This window comes from Phoenix dactylifera, chromosome 12, assembly GCF_051530095.1.
Source record: "Phoenix dactylifera cultivar Ajwa chromosome 12, Ajwa_hap1_PhDact_Kaust_v1.1, whole genome shotgun sequence".
Lineage (NCBI taxonomy): Eukaryota > Viridiplantae > Streptophyta > Magnoliopsida > Arecales > Arecaceae > Phoenix > Phoenix dactylifera.
The window spans coordinates 22,564,805-22,586,517 of NC_143201.1; the positions used below are offsets into that span (position 1 = coordinate 22,564,805).

General features: G+C 40.2%; 1 protein-coding gene and 1 long non-coding RNA gene across 4 annotated transcripts in view; both read left to right on the forward strand.

The window, feature by feature from the left end:
* The window catches only part of LOC103718997 (AAR2 protein family), a 32,450-nt gene that overhangs the window by 1,816 nt on the left and 8,921 nt on the right, over positions 1-21,713 (forward strand). For 2 of the 3 annotated variants that reach the window (XM_088709131.2, XM_088709130.2), the window contains exons 3-9: positions 8,843-8,900; positions 9,341-9,400; positions 12,629-12,758; positions 13,521-13,747; positions 17,212-17,304; positions 17,375-17,446; positions 19,209-19,241. In XM_088709131.2, coding sequence (XP_088565257.2) covers positions 8,843-8,900; positions 9,341-9,400; positions 12,629-12,758; positions 13,521-13,747; positions 17,212-17,304; positions 17,375-17,446; positions 19,209-19,241 — 673 coding nt within the window. The remainder of the gene's footprint in view (positions 1-8,842; positions 8,901-9,340; positions 9,401-12,628; positions 12,759-13,520; positions 13,748-17,211; positions 17,305-17,374; positions 17,447-19,208; positions 19,242-21,713) is intronic. The other variant, XM_088709129.2, reaches the window with a different exon arrangement.
* On the forward strand, positions 622-1,215 carry LOC149751562 (uncharacterized). Its single transcript, XR_016397945.1, has 3 exons — positions 622-760; positions 841-945; positions 1,076-1,215. It is a non-coding gene; the product is annotated as an uncharacterized LOC149751562 (long non-coding RNA).

The window sequence follows — 21,713 nt, forward strand, 5'->3', positions numbered from 1 at the left end:
ATCAATAATATATGTTGGCTTTTTCTTGTACTTGCCTTCTTCTTTTGCATGGCCCAGTAAATGATTAGTTTTTGTGAACTTCTATAGTATTGCTTTTGAGGAAAAATGATGCCGGACTAATTTTGAAATGAAAGCAGGAGAAGAGGAGAAGAGAAGGAGGAAGAAGGAGAAGAAGAAGGAGAAGGGAGGAGAAGAGAAGAAGAGGAAACGTGGGGAAAGAAGTCTTTTAATTCTGCATTGAAAACCCTAATCAGCTTACAAGTTCCCTTTAAATAGGGCCACATAAGAACAATTAAAATAAACCCCTTACATAAAATAATTCCCCACAAATAAGCCCTAAAATGAAAATAAGCCCAGAATAAAATAAACCACAAATAAATCCCTAAACACAAATAAACCCAGAAATAACAATAAGCAAATATGCAAATAAAATGGGGACCTAGCTGATGTCCCCATCAACTCCTCCCGGGTGAGAAAAACTCGACCCCGTCGAGGATAAATCGGGGCGGCTGTCGTACTGCTCCAGAAGATCCGGGTCAAGGCGCTGCAACTCAGCTCGCGAAATCCACGACACATCTGATTCAGGTCGACCTTTCCACCGAACAAGGTAACGTTGGTAGCTTCCTCTCCTGGTAGATATAACCTGCTCATCTAATATATGTTCTATGTGTTCTCTGCGTGCATGAAACTGTGGAGGTGGAGGCTCACTAGCAGGTGCTAGAGCAGGGTGATCAACAACAGTGGATGTATCAACAAAAGGGTCAGAAGGAATGAATGTTGATTTCTTGTATGGGACTAAATCTTCAATATTAAATGTCGCACTAATCCCATAGTCTTCAGGAAGATCTACAACATACGCATTCGAACTGATTTTCTTTAGGACTTTGAATGGTCCCGCACTACGAGATTGCAACTTTTTGAACGTCCCCGAAGGAAGTCGTTCAGGTCTAATTCTTACCATGACTGAATCACCTACATTTAATTCTTTATAACGGCGGTGCAAATCAGCAAAGGATTTATATTTTAAGTTATTAGAGTGAATAAGCTTGCTGATCTCCTGATGCAATGAATGCAGGTGTGAAGCAAATGATTGTGCAGACTCAGAGACTCTATGTTGATGAGACATGGGGATCAAGTCTATGGGTTGCCTAGGTTTATAACCATTCACCACTTCAAAAAGGACTCATGCCTATGGTCCTATTGACCGAACTATTATATGCAAACTCGGCAGTTGGTAACACGAGATCTCAAGTCCTAGTATGCTCACCTACCAGACATCTGAGAAGACTCCCTAGACTTCGGTTGACAACTTCGGTCTGGCCATCAGTTTGGGGATGATAGGCAGAGGAAAATTTTAATTTGGTACCCATCATGTGCCAAAGAGTTTTCCAAAAATAGCTCATAAATTTAACATCCCTATCGGACACAATAGATTTAGGGAGACCATGGAGTCTAACGACTTCGTCAAAATAGAGTTTCGCAATTCTAGAAGCATCAGAAGTCTTAGAACATGGTAGAAAATGAGCCATTTTAGAGAACCGGTCCACTACTACAAAAATGGAATCATGTTTGGTCGAGGTACGTGGAAGCCCTAACACAAAATCCATGCTAACATCTTGCCACGGACAATCAGGAACTGGTAGTGGAGTGTAAAGCCCAGTGTTCTGTTTACGTTGTTTGGCTAATTGACATGTGCGACACTGAGCGACGATCTTGGCCACGTCTCTCTTGAGACTCGGCCAGAAGAAACGTCTTTCCACCATCTCAATGGTTTTGTCTCTCCCGAAATGCCCAGACAGTCCTCCAGCATGTACTTCCCATACTAGAAAATCTCTCAAAGAAGTTCGAGGAATACACAATCGGTCGGAGCGAAAGAGATAATCATCGTGTAAAAAGAAATCATCGTGCTCTCTCTCTACTCCATCTCGTAAGGTCAGGTATACATTACTAAAATCGGGACAGGTGGTATATTGTTCCCTGATCCTTTCAAAACCAATTACTTCAGTGCTCATCATGGATAGGAGGAAGATCCGTCGACTGAGCGCATCGGCAGCCTTATTCTCAACTCCAGCTTTATGTTTCAGCACAAAAGTATAGGCTTGTAGAAACTCAATCCATCGGCCATGTCGAAAGTTTAATTTCTTTTGAGAATTGAGATACTTTAAAGCCTCATGGTCTGAATACAGGACAAATTCTTGCGGTAGCAAATAGTGTCGCCAAGGTCGCAAAGTTTGCACTACCGCATAGAATTCCTTATCATAGGTAGAATAACGCAACCTGCCGTCACTTAACTTTTCGCTAAAGAACGCGACAGGGTGACCTTCTTGGCTTAACACACCACCTATGCCAACGCCAGAGGCATCACATGCGACCTCGAATACCTTAGTGAAATCAGGGAGCCGCAAGACAGGTGCTTCGGTCATCCTATGCTTAATATCTTTAAATGCTTGGGATGCCGATTTAGTCCAGATAAAGTCTCCTTTCTTCATGCAATCTGTGATAGGAGACATTATTGAACTAAAATTCCTAATGAAGCGACGATAGAAAGTAGCCAGACCATGAAAACTACGTACTTCGGCTAAGGTCTTGGGCTCAGGCCAATCGACTATCGCGCTTACTTTTTCTGGATCAGCGGAGACACCCTTGGAAGATACTATGAACCCTAAGAAGTGACGTGATCAGTCAGGAAGGCACACTTCTTAGGGTTTGCAAAGAAGCTTTCTCTCTGCAGGACTTCACAAACCTGCCGTAGGTGTGAAAGATGGAGCTCTTGAGTTTGACTATAAATGAGGATGTCATCAAAGTATACAACGACAAATTTGTTCAAGAAAGGTCGAAAGATCTGTGTCATCACCCTCATAAAAGTACTTGGAGCATTTGTTAATCCGAAAGGCATTACTAACCATTCGTAGAGTCCATCTTTGGTTTTGAATGCTGTTTTCCATTCATCCCCAGGACGAATCCGAATCTGGTGGTACCCACTCTTTAGGTCGATCTTGGAAAAAACTGTAGCACCAGACATATAGTCTAAAAGGTCGTCCAGCCTAGGAATGGGAAAACGATACTTTACTGTGATTTTATTGATAGCACGGCTATCTACGCACATCCTCCAAGAGCCATCTTTCTTGGGAGTGAGGAGTGCAGGTACAGCACATGGACTCAAGCTCTCACGAATATACCCTCGAGTGACGAGTTCGTCAACTTGGCGTTTCAGTTCAGTGTGCTCGTTTGGATTGAGTCTATGGTGGGGAAGATTTGGCAGTGACGCTCCAGGAATGAGATCAATTACGTGCTGGATATCACGCATTGGAGGGAGTGCCTCTGGAAGATCAGTCGGGAAGACAGATTGAAACTTCTCCAACAGAGGAACTACGGCGGCCGGGTGTTCGACATTTGACTCCACATTAATAACTCTGGCCACAAGGGCGAACACAGGTGAATGGCTTTCGATATCTTTCATTACCTCTTTCGAAGTAATGATGTGGAGTGACTCTTTCTTTTGTGGTGTAGCACTCTTCTTCTCAGGTACGGGCTCTCTAGGAGGCAATGAATTCAATATAATTTTCCGACCCTGGAACATAAAACTACACGAATTTGACCGACCATGAAGTGTGACGTCCCTATCGTATAACCAAGGTCTTCCTAAGATGACTTGACCTACGTCCATCGGAAGGCAGTCGCACCAAATCTCGTCTTTATAAGATAGGAATTGAATCGGGACAAGGCATCTTTCTGAAACCGAAATGGACGTCTTATCTACCCAGGCTACTTTATATGGATTAGGATGAGGGGTAGATTTTAGGCCAAGGCGAGAAACAACTCCAGACGCAATGGCATTGATGCAACTTCCGCTATCAAATAAGATTTTGCATGTTTTACCATTGATCTTAATGAGTGTATAAAATAGGGAGGTTCTTCGCCAGTCTTGTTCGGTCTTTGTTTGGGCTAGTGTGCACCTCACCACATGGAGCCTATGGTTTTGGTCATTCCTATCAGTGGGCTCATTTTGGTGTTCAGTCTGAACAAACTCTAACCCGGTCTTTTCGTCTCCAAAGTCATCTACAAAATCCTCAATGTTTGGTTCATAGACTTCTTCAACACATTCAGTATCCTGGGTTCCTGCTTCCAGTTCAGTCATTAAATAAGTCTTGGCATTACATTGGGACGCAATATGGCCAAACTTTTGGCACCTGAAACACTGGGTTTGGTTTCGTAAGGGCGGGTTGGACCCTAATATGCCTTTTCCTTTATCAGTTGATGTACTTTGAACAGGCATCGGGAACGTCCTAGTCGGTGTTTGGCTAGAACCGGGCTGTGAAGGATGGTTGGAGAGTGGTCTGGGTTGTGGGAGATGGCTTTGATTAGGTCGGGCTCCTGGGGGTACGAACCGAGAGTTGGTACGTCTCACCACAGGGACTCGTAAAAAACTATCCACATCTTGAGCCAATTGGTATGCCTGGCCAAGGGTAGTAATCTCTCGGAGGATCAATTCTTTCTGGATCTCCTCACGGAGTCCTGCCCGAAACCTAGAAAGAGTAACAGTCTCCTCTTCGATTACACCACACCTCATGTGAAACTCCTCAAATTGTGCAATGTAATCGGCAACAGTTGAAGTTCCTTGAGTTAGTTTCTGCCATCTATCCATAAGGCGTTGTCGGTAAGAGAATGGCAGATACTTCTCATTCAGTTTCTCTTTCATATCCTCCCACGTGGTGATGCGTGGAAGCCTCTGGGTCTCACGCCGATGTTCAACGTTATGCCAGTACCAGTGAGCTTGCCCAATAAGCTTCATTTTGGCAAACCGTACTTTTCTATCTTCAGTCATATCGTACCACTCAAAATAATTATCCATGGCTGCTCTCCAATCAAGGTACACGCTCGACTCTAATTGACCAGCAAATGTGGGGGCTTCTACTCGCACGGTACGAAGTAGTCTCTCGTCAAGATCGCGCTGGTGATCAGGATGATGTTGGTTCCTAGGGGGATGGGGAAAAGCTGCAGGCGGTGTGGTCAAACCAAACTCGGGGTAAGCTGCGATTGGGGATGATGGTTCCGGAGTCCTAGGGTGTTGTACTAGGGCACGGATCTCACGTTTGAATTCGTCGTTATCAGCTCGTATTGCAGCTAATTGTTCCAGGATATCTTGTATGACTCTGGGGTCCATGGTGGATGAAGGGGTCTGAGAGTCAGTGAGGAGGTACTCCCTACCACTACGGGTGGGCATACAGGAGCTACTCTAGTTGGTGATATGATATGCAATACTACTAATGAACCCTAATTGTCTAAAGGTAATGCAGGACAACCTACTGATGCAACCCACTAATGCAACCTACTATGAATTCGGAAATCAGCAACTTTTCACAAAAATAACTTAAAATTAAATGTTACTAATTTGTACCTTGGTTATTTCGGAATTAAAGTAGAAAATTAGTCACTATAAGAGATTAGGTTGCAAACACGTTTTACGGTCATTCAAAGTCTGAAAGTAATCTGATCTATGGATGTTGATGATGTCCTGACACTAAGGTGTGCTAATTTAATATTTAGATTTAATTGGTGGGTAGGACGGGTGTGGTGGAAAATGTTCTAGGTTTTGCAGTTTGACAAGAAAATAAGTTTCAAAATAAGGCTGTCATGCAAGAGAACTAGAACATATTTAGATAAGCAAGCCCCAAAGTAGGAAGAACCTATTACCTGTGGTGAATGCAGTTGACCAGAATCGTCTGCTCGTGGAGTCTCGGACACGAAGTTGGCGCCGGGTAGAGCTAGCTGGAGTTATGGACCTGCATTTACAGTACAAGGCTTCCTGGGCTGTTGAAATGGGCTGATGAGCAATCTGGTTTGGGCCTGAGATCGGACCTGCAGCCGCTTGGGCCTGGACCGCGCTTAAATGATGGCGCACGGGCTTGGGCCAAGACGGGAGCAAAAGCTGCTGGGGTGGAGCTGAGTCGGTGGGATTGGAGCTGCTGGCCTTGGTTCGTGTAGGAAGGATGGAGGGCCAAGGGGGGGGGGAAAAGGCAGAGTGGGAGAGAAGATGAGGGAGGCGACGGTTGGGATGGCGGCCGAAGTCGGGGAGGTGCTGTGGTGGTGCTCGGGGTGGCGGTGGCGAGGATGGCGTGGGTCCGGTGCCGTTCACGGGAGACGTCTTCGAGTCGCAGTGAAGGCGGACACGACGGCAGTGACGGCGGACACGGCGGCGGCGGCGGACGAGGCTCGGTGGAGGCGGAGCCCGGCGGAGGTGGCACGGCTCGGCAACGGCGGCGGCGACTCGGCGATGGTCGCTGTGGCTGACCGTGAGAGGGAGGCGGCCGAGTGGACGGTGGTGGCAATCAGGCGGTCGCGGGAGCGGCGCGGACGGCGGCGGCGAGGCGGCGCGGCTCGGTTGACGGAGGAGAAGGCGTCGGCGGCAGAGATGGCACGGCAGGGGCGGCGGCAGTGGCGTCGGCGGCGGAAACCCTAGGGTTTCCGTTCGACAGAAACAGAGGTAAGTTTTGTTTTTTTTTTTTTTTTTTTTTTGGAAACACGTGCAGGTCACGTGATCCTACGGGATTTTTTTTTTTTTTTTTACTTACTGGATGTGAACCCGGGTTAACGGGTTTGGGGTAACGGGTTTAGAACTTACCCGTTACCACCCGTATCCTTCTTCAACCTCCCGAACGATTCGGGAGGGCGTTCCGGCCGCTTCGGTGGTGGTTGCGGAACGGCCGAACGGCAATGTGACGGTGGCTCCGTTGTCGGCGGCGACAGGCGGTGGCTGGTCGTGGTGGCGGCCGGAATCTTGCGCGCGGTGGTCGGCGGGTGCGTCGACAGTGCCGAGGGACAAGGTGGCCAACAGATCGGCGACGCTCTTCCTCTTTCCGGCAGTGGGAGTCACACGCGGTCCTTCAACGCGCTCCGGTGTCCGTGGTCGACGTACGGCGTAATACTCGTGCGGCCACAGAAATCCAGGAATCCGGCGACGCTCGGCCATACACCGGTGGTGGCACGATGGTGAAGACGCGGCAGAGGTGGTGGTGGCGTCGGTTGCAGGCTCCGGTGGAGGGCCAGAGGCGGCGCTGCAGGGAGGCCTCCGGGGAATCTGAAGGAAAGAAGTGGTTGCGGCAGGGAGGGGCACAGTGGAACTGCTCGGCCACGGGGGAGCTTCCTTTTTTTTTTTTTTTTTTTTTGCTCTGGTGAAAACACAGACCGAGAGAGAGGAAGGTTTGGATGCGGGTGGCTGTCGATCTGGGTCTTCACAGACTCGGCAGTGACCCCCCCTTTTTTTTTTTTTTGGTGAGCGGACTGACAGAGGAAAGGGGCCTGTTCTTGTTGTTGATGGTAACCGAGGGAAAGAAAACTGTTGATGGATCGGGGCTTTGGCAGTAGAAGCAAAACCGATTGCTCTGATACCAAGTTGATGCCGGACTAATTTTAAAATGAAAGCAGGAGAAGAGGAGAAGAGAAGGAGGAAGAAGGAGAAGAAGAAGGAGAAGGGAGGAGAAGAGAAGAAGAGGAAACGTGGGGAAAGAAGTCTTTTAATTCTGCATTGAAAACCCTAATCAGCTTACAAGTTCCCTTTAAATAGGGCCACATAAGAACAATTAAAATAAACCCCTTACATAAAATAATTCCCCACAAATAAGCCCTAAAATGAAAATAAGCCCAGAATAAAATAAACCACAAATAAATCCCTAAACACAAATAAATCCAGAAATAACAATAAGCAAATATGCAAATAAAATGGGGACCTAGCTGATGTCCCCATCAAAAAAGTAAGCTAAACAGTGGCGAGCAGATGCATACACACTTGAGTTTTAAGTCAGCATTGATGGCTGATATATGCCTTTGGGTGGTTATTGTTGGAAATAATGCTTTTAAGATTAATATTGAAATAGTCTGGACAATGATAATTGCAAAACATGCGGAAACCTTTTTGAACTCTTTTGTTACAAAAATGCAAGAGAAGATTGGAACAAGAGAAAAAAATAGCAAAGCAAGAGAAAATCTGGCATGGATCCCTGCTAATCATCCTTGAACATTACCTAGGTGTAATTAGGCCACTTGCCATGCTTACTTTATTGCTGCTTGTCTTCCATCTTCACTTGCCTGCTGCACTCACCATGTGGTGTCGCTGCCACTGCTGGTTCTCTAATATCCAACATCCTCTTTCTATATTCTATAAACAAGACTTAATGAGAGGGCTGAAAGTTCAAAACCCTTAAATCCCCCTTGTTGTAGCTTCCCTGTTCTTCTTTCTAGGCGACGGTGGGTCACTGCTGTCATGGCCACACATTATATAATGATTTTTTGGAGCTAAATCCCAATGGCAGTTAGCAACAAGACTTATTTCTCTTCCTTCCTCCTTTTTCTCTCTCCCTCCCTTTCCCTCATGCAAGTTGATGGGGCCTTGCTGAAATTTGGTTGAGTTTTGGACATAAGGAGTCAATCCAGGTTAGGCCTAAGCCGCAGCTTGAAAATTCTAAGTGGCCTAGGTTAGGTATAATCACAAGATAGCTAAGTTATGATAAGCTCTGGCCTGGGATGACATAAGGAGTCGATCCCTTTCTGCCTATAATGAGGGGCAAATTTATCATTGATCTGAATTGATTACCAAATGAAAGGGACTTTTTGCTTGAAATACATCCAAGAGCAATATTACTTTGCAAATGTATTTTGGGTTTCAAACAATGTTGTTTAGAACTGATTTGTACTATTGAAGTTGGAAATTTTGTCATATTTGTTTTCTGAAGGTGGCAAATGTTTGTTCTTGCACCCATGCAATATTGATCTAGTGATGAATCATTTGTTTACTGATGTCCTTGACATGCTGAATTACTTTCTGCTTTTCCTGTTATTTATATAGGGAAGGAAATGACTTTTCGCCAACCGTTGGCTTCTTCCTTACTACTCAACCTGCTGAGGTACTCATATTCATATTTTTCCTGCTATGTATTTGTGTTTTCCAAATCTTTATGTAGATGCAGTATATGACCACTGGATAAACTGCTTCTTTGCTTTCTTAGAGTCTTAAGTATTACTGCTAGTATGTCTTGGATTAACCTAAACAACTTGGTTGATGCTTGTATTCTGTTTGTTTGTTCATGCATACAGACAGGAGAACATGCATATGTGCTCATGTGTGTATGGTAGCCAGATTCATTAAATGTAAATAATGCTAAGATCAGCTAGGCTATCATATCAAATGAACTCTCCCAAAAAATAGTTAATCTTCATAGAGCGTTTAAGAAAAAGAATGAAGATATGTATAAAAGCACATGCTTCTCTTACTGTAAAATATTGAAGTTTTTTCTTATGTAGCATTTGATGCATGGTGGGATTTATTGATCTATGAGTTCAACAGGTGGTTGTTCGTAGGTGGCATCAGCAAGAGGAGCAGTTGATGAAACTTTCAGAAGATGAGGTTGCCATTTATCTTAAGTGATTTTTGCATGGTGCATGTTAAAATCTCTAAATACGATATGATGGGCTTTATTATTTTATTACTATTTAAAAGTTTTGCATCATAGTTGCATCAACCTCATGTAGCATTTTTGATAATATTGATGATTGAAGGTGCATGAATGATTAGTGCAGCAAGCTACATTTCAGTGTCTGCCGTCAAATGATTTAATATGTTATATATCATAAATATCTCGTTGATAAATCTTAAGTTCATTCTGGTGAGTAGTGCAATTATATGAAATATATACAAAAATCTCGTGCATGGTCCACCCCGTACCGCCCGGTACGCCAACTGGTATGAAACTTAACTTTAAGTCAGTATAAGCCTCACACCGCTCTTACCGAGGCGTACCAATCCATACCGAAGTGCGTACTGGTCTGTATTGAGGCATACGGAGATAAAAATTGAAAAAAATTGTTAGAGCGGTATTTCGGTACAGAGGTGTACCGTACTATACCAATACGGTACTCGGTACCGAGATTGCGGACCTTGCTCATATGGATAGATGCACCACAATTTGTCATTTTGTATCACTAATAGTGTCATGTTTTTTGTTTTTTGATAATTTAAGAATGTAGACAAGATCCAACTATGGCCTAATGCAACCAATTTGATATCTATAAACAAACAATATTTTCGTCTCATGTTGAATCATATGACATTACTACTAATGGAATTGTTTGAATAATATTTTCCTTTTTACCATCTTGATGTGGACCAAGGGTTGAATGAATATGGAAACAATCATTATCTTGAACTGATTCTATGACTGGATTTGGTCTAATGAGACTGGTCTTGATCTAAGGGCTCATAACCCATTTTAAAAACGAAGTGAATGGTTATAATTGATTCAGATGAGATATACCTTGTTTAATGGTGTCTTCTAGCTTTTGTGTTTCCAATATTACAATTGAATCACATTTCTCTGATGGCACAAATGGAACTTGTTTATTCAATAGTGCAGACTTAATTATGATTCCAATCAATCCTAATGGATCTTAGCTAGCAGTTGGAATCAATTTATTCTATGAATCATTTAGATTAGTTCAACTATGTTAGGTGCCTAGCTGCAAGGAACAACCTTGCGTATTTGATGATGGTGCCCCCCACTAATGAATGACCATTGAGATTAGGTCTCAACTATGTTTGGTGCCAGCTACAATGAACAACTTTGTATATTTGATGATTGGGCCCACCACTGAATGACCAGTGCTAGGGACCAAACTTGATCTTGCTTGTCAACAAGAATGAAATCCCTTAATCTGACAGCGCAAAATGGTTCTAACATCCAACAGCTTAAAATCAAGTTAGCTTTTGATGTTTAAATCCAAATTAATAGAGCGGCCTGATTTAATCGCTGCTTTCTAGCTTTGATGATACAATGATCAAAGGTCAAGAGACCAATCTCACTTTTGTGTCTATGCTTTGGATTTTCGATGTGTGAATTGGTGGACTTTCGATCTCTTATGCCAAAGAAAAAAGAAGGGTTTTACTCATGATTACATGCGAGTTATCCATTGACAATAAAATGGTTAATATCAAATTGGATCATTTAGATGGTATCTGATTTCGTTTGGAATGGGATGTATTTATTCCATTTTCTGAAATCTCATAGACAATCCGGCTCTCAAAAACCAAGTATATACAGCTGGCTCCGTTTAAATGATTAGGCATCATCTCTTGAATGATACAACAGCTGGAACAAGATATCACAGTACTTTAAGGTATCCACCATATGGGCTTGAATTGTTGATTGTCTTCTCATGTCACAAGACATGAAGACTCTTCTTTAACTAAATTGCTGAAACCCAGCTAAGAATCCTCATACGATCAGTGATCATGTCTTGGTAATTGCATGACCTACTGTTTCAAAAGTGGCTGCGGTATGTCGGTGGTCAAGGGACTGCAGCATGCGGGTCGCATAGTGCATATGCAGTATGTAGGTTGCATATACAGGTACACATGTGATGACTATTTTTTTAACTATTTAAAAATAAATATAATATATTAAGTACAATAAAACAACAATAATTACAGTAAGTTTTTATTGATAGAATAATATCAATATTAATAACACTAGCAGCTAATAAGTGCTTATTACTTAGTATCTACTACCGAACAGCAATGATTATAACATAATCAGCATTTTAGCCCTATTAATAGCCATTTTAAGCCCACCTGAAATCACTATCAGCTTGAATCTGCTTCACCTATATGAGCCCTATAAAAGTGGGTCATATATGTTGCTTTAGAATGCTAAGCGGGTTCATTTATGAAACTGTACGATACTAAGCAGGCCATACATGCGGCTGTGCAATGCCAAGTGGACCACCTTTTTGGTCCCTATGTGGTATGATCGCATATAGTATTGCATATAGGCAACGCAATATGGTCAAGGGGTTGAATACACATATACAGGTGTAATGGTAACATGTACCACATTTTAAAGCACTGGCTTGACCAGTAGAATTAAAGGGCCCCACAATCTTACATCTCCCATAGCAGAACTACTTGTTATATATGCCCTCAGCTAATAAGAAATAGCGGTGGACAAGAAGAAGAAAAGAGAGAGAAAGCAAGAGACTCAAATTGTTAAAATCATGTATAAATGCTCCACCACTAGTAATTCAGGTGTTTTTTTCAATGTTTTTCATGAAAAAGTAGTTTCTATAAATAAATGTATGCACTTAGTCTGCTGTTATAGCATGTTCTGGAATTTGGATGGCTGGAATGTCAGATGCTATTTGGAAATGCATTTATCCCTAGGGTAAGTGTGAGTCAACAAAGTCTTTGCTGTGAAAATTCTTTCTTGTTAAAAAGCTATGTAAGAATTATGGATGCATTCATTATGTTGTTTGCTAAATGGTAATTATAATGTTCCAAGTGGTCTCCACTCTCAACATGAAAACAAGCCAAAGGTGCATGATTTGCATTGATTCAGATTTTCAGTGTTCTGGTTCAAAAAGGTATAGTGCAAGTCAGTTGCTGGACATCATGAATATTGCAAAATTGTTTCATATGTATGTTGGATTTCCACAAAGATTTATCATGAATATTTGTTGACAGGAGATATCTGTTATCATAATTTTATTGCAACATATTTTCTATTCTTGGATGCAATAACTAACTCTGTTATCTGCAAAATAGTCTTAGTTAGTTGCATTGCTAAAGTCAAAACTTCAATAGGAATACAGATATTCTGATGCTGTGAAGCGTTTTGAATTTGATCAACAACTTGGGCCTTATGCTTTAGACCACCATGGAGCGTGGAAGCAACTTTCTACTTACATCACAAAGAATGTTATCGAACGGATTGGTATATCTCTTTTACTTATATTTTTCTCTTGTCCTAAGCTAGTTTGATGCAATGCTGACATCATAGTCACTAGGAGTTGTTTTGTCAATTTTTTTGGTCTCATAAAACATGTTATGATATTATATCAATTATTTTTAGTGGTCAAAGTTCAGTAAAGCTCTCAGATCAAATGTAACTTCTGTCAAAATTTTCTTTTCCATTTATCTTCTAAATTCTGCATGCAAAATTCTTCTAACTTGTAACTACCCTGTCGTTCGCTTCCAGCAAACCTTAAAACTCCAATTTGGTTGGCATGCAAGAAAAAATTTCCGTAGTTATTCATCAGTGCAAGTCCTGTTGGCCTTAAAGTTGTTACATGAACAGGACAAAAGTTCTGCAACATCCAGAATGTGTTGGAGATAGTGAGATTCTACTACATTATCCTATATTGTGGCAGTGAGATTCTACTACATTGTCCTATATTGTGGCATGTTTCACATGAAATCAACATTATAAATATTCTGAAAAAATATTGGAGAATGACCACTTTTGGAGTTTACGAGACACAGTCACCTCTGGTACCTTATTTTGTGAAGTCTTCATTGTGGAGCATATCAAATTTAAATTTTTTTGCTTAATCTGCACTTTTATTTTCTAGTTATTTTGTTATATCACATGTAAAATTTTTCCCTGACTTATGTTCTCTCTGAAGAACCCCAGATAATTTAGGTGTTATAAAGTGAATAACATCAAAGTGATTTTAAGTTTTCATCTGACTTGCAGAACCTATTGGAGGAGACATTACAATAGCGTATGAGTCTGGAATAATTGACACAGCTCCTAAAACAGCCATGGAGAGATGCTTGATGGAGCAGTTAAGAAATAGTAAGTTTTCAAACAATGCTGCAAAAGAATCTCGTAAACGAGGATGTTACTACACAACTATTCCCAATGCTGTTAAGAGTAGAGATGTCTTCGGGGAAGAACTTACAGCATTGAATCTTGACAAAGTAATTTTCTGTGTATTTTCTCCAATTCATTTAAGTAGAATATGTGGGATGTTACATATTGAATTGCATTGATCTATTATTTACCTGAAGAAGAGAAAAATACACATTGACAAATATCAGTCTAATTTGAAGCATCCAAATGTCAAGCTGTTAAGATTTGATTGATATGGATGTGCCAACTTGATGCTTGCCGGTTTATCCTCGGTATCCTTTTGATTAGTCTCTTCAAATAACTTTGCACGATATGCTTTTACTAGTTAATTTCAGGGTTGCCATGTTATCCAAGGTTAGTAAACTTACTTCTAGCATACTCTTGGATGTACTTTTTCTTTTGTTGAAGTTGTATCCATCATCCGTTACTTCTACTACTTTTCTTCTTGTCAATCAGCTAATCTAAAAGGCCTTAACTAACCCTTGACCAGATCATGATTTTTAGGAACCAAGCCACAATTATCATAATGGAAGAGGGTGTTTTCCCATCATCTGAACTAGATATGAATCTGCAACGGGGAAATCAAACACCACTTAGGATTCATGGTAGTGTGCACTTCCAAGAATCAATTCTCTTTGTTCATGCTAATAAGTACATTGCCCTGTTTGGACAAAATAATAATGTTCTTTACTGCTAACAAAAACTCGATTGAAGTTCACTCATCTTTTCATTCAATATCCAATAACTAATACAGCAGCTAAGAATTAGCATTTGTACAATACTTTTTTCAATGGGGGAACCTAATTACATTGGTTGTCCTTCCAAGCATAAGAGAAATAAAAGGAGTACCCTGATCTTTCATTTCCATCCAAAAGTCAACCTTAAGCCGATGCACGCCGAACTCTCTCATCTGTAACAAAATCTTAAAATACCTCTATAGATAACATGTCCTATGTTATTCTGACTCAATGAATTAACCCTTAAAATACTTCTATGGATAACCTGTACCATGTTATTTTGACCAAATGAATTAAAAAAACTCTTAAAATACTTCCATAGGTAACCTGTACTATGTTATTTTGACCCAATGAATTAAAATGCTACCTGACATACCCATTGGGATCTAGTTCAAGACTCAAGGCTATACTCAAGGGTTGAAGGGTTGGAACTGGTAAGCATGCCTCTCATGTCTTTTAGGAAGAAGGAGGTGTTGTAATATAATATATAAAATTTGAAAGATTATGTGAATGGTGGTTCTTTATTTTTCCATTAGTGAATTTAGTGGTTTTATCTAAACAAAACATGCTACTTTTATTTAGAAAGTTAATAAAAGAAGTCTGTCTGAAAAATGTTTAGGAGTATTACAAAGTGGATCATTTGTGGGATAGAGATTGTAGAGATAATGCAATAAACCAAGAAGATTGTCTCCTAAGGAGGGTGCATCGTAGGATTAAAAAGAAATTGCTTATTGACCTAGAAGATCAAATCAATAAATCTGATTATCATCTTAGAAGGTTCTATATCATAGTTATTAAAGACATGCTAAATGGATGGCACTTGTTGGTTGACAATGCAAAACAGCCCTCACTCATTAAGATATAATTATCCTCATCTGATTATTTAGATTTCTAACTTCTTCCAACAAAGGTCTAGAAATATTATTGCATTGACCATTCTTGATCTCTTTCTTCTAAGTGATCTTGCAGCCTAAATTGACCACTGCCTCCCAACCCTGTCTGTTGAATACTTGAGCATGAGATGCCTTACATGTTTTCCTGATGTTAAAATCTTTTCTAACTGGTGGAACCTTTATTAGACATCCACGACCGGTCAAGAGAAACTCTTATGAAACTAAGGCCTAAGCACAGCATGTGCTTTCCCACTTGGAATTCTTTATGCTTTTGAGAGCTTTGCTGAAAGAGAGAGTGACACTTTTTATTCCCATTTGCAGTGCAATTACTTCCTCTAAGGGATCACATAGTTAAGAAGAGGAGCTTTACAAACTTTGTCATCCTTCACTAATTAATTAGATACTTATATTCAACTGAGAGTTTATAGATGTACCCAATCCTCAATGCTAATCCTAATCCTGATAGCTGGAAATACATCCTCACCACACTGCTCAAAAATCACGTATCATCCGCAAAGTTGGCCAACCTCGCGCACGTCTAATCTATGCAGTCAAATTTATGTATTGAAAGGGAAGAATGAGGATAATAGCAAGCAAAGCTAGCTAGAAAGAATTACAACGGTGTCGAGCTGTGTAACTAAAGCCATTTAAGAATCATAACATGGATATTTTTAGGGTTAGGCTTGGGATTACAAAAGGACATGTGCTGACATATGAACTTTAATTTGGCTAAGTTGTGGATAATATTTAAATGACTCTGCAGTTGAATAAGACATTCTAGTTGTTTGGCAGCCCTTTTATTTTTTTGTTCAATTGGATTGCTGGGTTAGTTAATGCTTTCCCTCAAGATGTAACACAGTAACATGTTATGTCGTACCGTACCGTACTAGATGGTATCGAGCGTACTGTACCGATCCTCGGTACACTAAAAAAATTTCGTACTGTACTGTACCGACACTATGCTAGTGTGGCACCGGTATGGGGTCTAGTATCAGTACGGCGAATTTTGCACAGTAATAACATTTTTGTCTCGATTCTTTTAGGCCTAGTTGATTCCAGAATAGAACCCTAGAGAGGCCACTTATCATGTCCTATCTTGGGGATAACTGCCAAAAACAAGCCTAAGTTTAGGGTCAAACAACTGAATCCCGAAGGGTCAGTCAAAATATGGATCACTGCAGATCATTAATTCCTTATATCCCCATAACCAGGCATTCCAACCATTTGAACCCACCTGATTAGGGATTTTGTCCAAAAATACTTTTCATTAGCAATAAGTAATCAAAAGTGGCAGGGGCATATTTGTTTTATATCCAAAAAATAAGCACAATTATTGGATGAGGATAAGAGTACTTTATCAAACACAAATTAAGACATCCTACCTGATATTGGAATTAACTATATCCCAAGTATAATAAATAGTTACACCAGAATTTCTATCCTGCTTCCAAACTATTCCTTAGTGTTTTATGACAATTCAACAGAAACTGGTAAGCAAATTTTGTTGAAATCCAGAATCGTCTAAAGGAAGCATTCTCTATATAGGGGCTTCAATGTGATTAGTTTTTCCTCGAGGTTACATGGTGATTTCTGATTATAATTCAACTCTATATCCCCTAGCTGTATGGGACCATGTGTCGGTAGTATATTTCATGTTTCTTTTCATGTTGTCCTAAGAGAGTTTGGCTCCTAATATCCATTAACTTTCATATATTGTTTTTCCGAAACTGTCACTTCCATGACTTGTTATGTGAACTTTGCGAAACTTCCTATTGCAACAAATTTCTCATGAACAGTAACCTTAACTGAAGTCCATGTATTGACTACATAGAATGGTCATCTTCCTAAAACAATGTCATAATATCTGACTAATAATTGATGAAGTAAATACTATTCTCTCAGACAAATTTATTAGAGAGCATACTGATGAAAGACTATGGAGGTGCAGAAGATCTACTTTTGGGGGAACTGCAATTCGCTTTCATTTCATTCATGGTAATTATCGGCTGGTGTATGTTTCCTGCTTCATTTGTATTATACCTTGTTGACATTTTTAAGCATACAGATGGGGCAATCACTTGAAGCATTTCTACAGTGGAAAGCATTAGTTACCCTTCTTTTCAGCTGTACAGAGGCTGTAAGTGCTGACATATCTTCTTTTGAGATGAAAATCATGAAATACCTCTTATCAACCTTGTAAATTATTGTGTATCATGACACCCGATGGGTTTCTGTCTTATTTTATATTAGTTTTCTTATTCTAAGTATCTTCGGCTTGATGCATTTTGAGTTCAATAGAAGTTACTCTGTCAAGGTCATTGCATTATTGCATAACAAGCATATCCATATTTTAGTGCACATTAGTAGTGTATATTAGTGCATACTTATGTTTGTGAAACATGGTTGACGGTCTAATGACATTTGATGACTGAGTGAAACTTGTTGTTGTGAACATTTACTGAGTTTTGCTTGTACATGATAAAGGAAATAGCACTAGCAATTTGGGTTTTGTTCTCATAATAAGGGAAAGATATAGAAGAATATATGGTAAAGATGTTGAAACTAAGTTGATTTACAATTTTGCATTTACTTCAGTCATACTTTAAATGTAGCATTATGGGATACATCTTTGCTTAAGATTAAAAGCAAAATACACAGATAAAAAGCAAATACACAGATAGGCATGATATTTTTGGCCCTTGCAGAACATTACCTGCTACCGGAAAGGGCATGTGGTCTTGGTTGCTACAAATTTTGACTATTTGTAGGTCATGAATCATTGTGCTATCTCTTCACGCACACTTTTATTCGCATATATTTATGTATGAGGGCTGAACTATTGTTTAGTATATGGATTTATGCTATTTCCCCCATTAGTTGATTTCTGCAAATTTCAATATTCCCATTATGTTCTAGATCAATGTTAAAATCTTCTTCTACATTATTGGCCAATCACCAAACTTATCTCTAGATCAAGCCAAAAAAATATTTGCGTTGGCTTGAGGCCGAGAGAATAGTTGGTGTCTCTTCAATGCCAGAATCCAATTATCCATCAGTTTTTGACTATCCACATAGTTACTGCTCATGAATTGTTTTTCTGAGGTCTTTTTGTTGTCAAAGGTCCTTAAGCTTGCAAACTTTTCCTGATAGGACTGATTTAGCATGTAATATCCATTTGAAGTAATCCAGGGTGTAGCTACTGCAGCATTTGGGAATTGAAAGAAGTAGCTACTCCAGCACTTGGAACGGCATGAAATATAGTCATGCTTCTCTTTCTCTCTCTCTCTCTCTCTCTCTAACCAATCCAACTCTAGTTGGATCACCTCTTTAGCCAAACCACTTCTTGTTCAGTTTACATTTCTTTTCTGCCTGTGATTTTTTTTTGTTCTTTTCCATCTCGTTTCATTCATCTGATGATATTCTTGGCTGTTTAATGCCTTGAACCATAATTCTCTGCCTCTGGCTCATTCAGTTTGATTTGGGTTCCATTTTGCCTCCATCCTTACCATCTTTGACCTTTCTGAGCTTATTTATTCACCCATATTGAATGATCTTTCATCCTTCCTGATAGAGATTCTTTTAGATGTACACCTCCAGCACAGTTAGCAAAATTTCTAGTAACAACTCTTTCTTTCACCAAAAGCATACTATTTTCACATTTATTTCTGAAAGTCGGATAAATATTTATCACCCATATATAGATTCATAGTATTTAGGTGTTTTGGACTACAAAATGGTTCCAGCAAACACATAAATATTTTTTCCCTTCTTTGCAAATGATTTTTATTAGATAGCTATTAATGCAACTTTATTTTTTGATGTCTAACTGTATATGTTTCAAATAAATATCAAGTTCTTATTTTCCTTCTTTACTTCTGATCTTCTCTTGTTTTTTGCAGCCCCTTAGGACAAGGACTCGGCTATTCTCGAAGGTAATATTTTACCATGTATTCAGCTAATGTAGTTACTTGGATGAAAGTTGTAATCCCTCTCTACTGTTATGACTAGGATGTGGTTTTGTAATGTGATGCAGCCACTTAAAACTTTAAAGGCTATATGTTGATATCGCAATATCAACGAAGGATTGAATTCAGATCTGATTAGATCTGAATCAATATGCAGAAGAGAACATAATAGATCAAGAGAGAATAAGAAGAACACATTAATTGAGTTGTCGAACTCCTCAAATTATAGCGTTGAACGTAACTAATTGTCAGCATAGTCTTTACGTCCCCTAAACCTGTACTTGAGTATAGTTGTATCCCCAGATCCATTGGTAGGCTCTCCCGTTCGATATCCGATTCGAAACGTCGGATTGCTGCCTTTGTTGAATAAGGGCCTCAATAATAAAAGGATAAGGGAAAGGAGTGGAAGGAATTGGTTGGGGGGAGGGGAGAAGGGAAAAGGGCCAGTGGTCAACTTTCACTCCAATTAAGTTCCATAATAACTTCAAAACAGCATTAAATAGACTCAATACTAATATTCATAACAATAGCAAAACCATAATATACTATCTATTAACATTCCGAATCAAAAGATCTCAGCTGTAGGCTAACACAAACCCACTAAAGATAAACAAAAAAAACAGAAACAACAAAAAAAATTAACAATCAAATAGATCTGTTCTCGATTTTGATGACACACAACACTTGGATGTATCATAATGTGTAGCAACAGGAAGAGGTTTTGAGTAAATTTTCCCTAAGTCTGCATACTATGATTAACTTTTACCCAAATAATTAGCCTTAAAAGGCTATCCGATTCTCAGATGTAGAAAATCTGTGTATCTGAAATACATTATACTGTAGGGACAATGATAGACTTATAGAAGGCAAAAAAGGAAAAAATATGTGATTATGTGAATATTAGTGAAAGAAGATAATAAGGAAGGAAAAAAAGAAAAGAAAATAAGAGAAAGAAGAGGTATGTAGGCAAAATAACAAGGAGTATGTTCACTTGTGGCTATATCTAATTCAGATTTCCTTTAAGGGTGCCCAAAGACCAAAGTCCCCTTAGAGAGAAGCTGACCATTAACCAAGGATTAAAATAGTGTATCATGCCCATGCCTGTCAAGGTGTGGAGCACAATATGTTAGCTTACCATGCTATGCCATGTTGACGGTTGGCATGTGCCAGCATATAAAGATAGAGAAGTCTACAAATAGTCTAGAACTAGCATGTAAGATATATTTTTACTATCCTTTCTAATGATATAACACTGACAACTTTATACAAGCATATATACATGTTTTAAACTAATAAACATAGATTTTAACTGATCTATAAAACAAAATGGTATAAATCATCATAAATATCTTTAAAGATTGTACTTTAACATGTTCTTATATAGTTTCAACTTTCAACTAAGTTCGCTGAATCGGTATCGGAGGCCGTAATGGCCGATAATTGGTTCAGCATGGTACAGATCCATACCATATTGTTTTGGAGTATATGAGAACAGGGAGAGTCGGAGAGGGGGAGAGGGAGGAGGGGAGAGGAAAAGAGGGAGAGAGAGGGGGAGAGCAAGGGAGGAGAGAGAGGGAGGGAGAGGCTGATGTTGTCGTCAATGCGGGGGGAGGGGGGTCGTCATCGCCACCATTGAGAGAGAGACTTACCTAGAAGACCTCGTCATCGATAGTCGTGGCAGCATTTGGCATCTTTTGTCGAGTCGGCTGGAGATAGAGAGTTAGAGACCATTATGGCTTTGAGGGAGGAGGGGCGAAGCCACAAATCGAGCGTCGAATGATCGGTTATTACCATTGCCCCAGTTGAATTAATTGAACAGTTATATCAAACCATACTGATGGTTGACTGATCTGGTTTGGTATGGTTTGGCTAACACTGGTTTCAACCATCGAGACGCATGCTAATCTTACACATTCAACAAACTTGTAAGCTCATACGCACATTCTTAATTGTCAATACTATGGAATATTTATGCTTTTGGTAGAACTAGGAGAAACTTATTGATGTCGGAGTGCCTAGGATTATGGTATGCTGAACCGGTCCGGTACAGGTATCGGTTGGTTCAGACCGTACCGGTTCAGTTCCTAACCGGTCCGATACGGCGGTGAAAAATGGTTCTAGCCTCAAGGGGCCGAAACCAAGCGGTACAATGGCATATTGGTGCGAATCGGTCCGGTTTGCACCGGTACAAGTCCTGTACCACATTGGATTGGTGGAAATCGGACTGCTTCACACCGGTACGCGTGCCCGCGCAGGCGCGCTGGCTAGGCAAATCGGTTTGGCATCGGTATGAACCGGTCCGAATCGGTCCGGTAGGCCATCGGTACGCCAACCGATACCAGTTTGGCGGACCATGCCTAGGATGCACATGATACTGCATAGATTGCAAGTCCTAGCTGCATTGATCGCGAGTTCTAGCTGCACAGGTCAGGTCCCGGT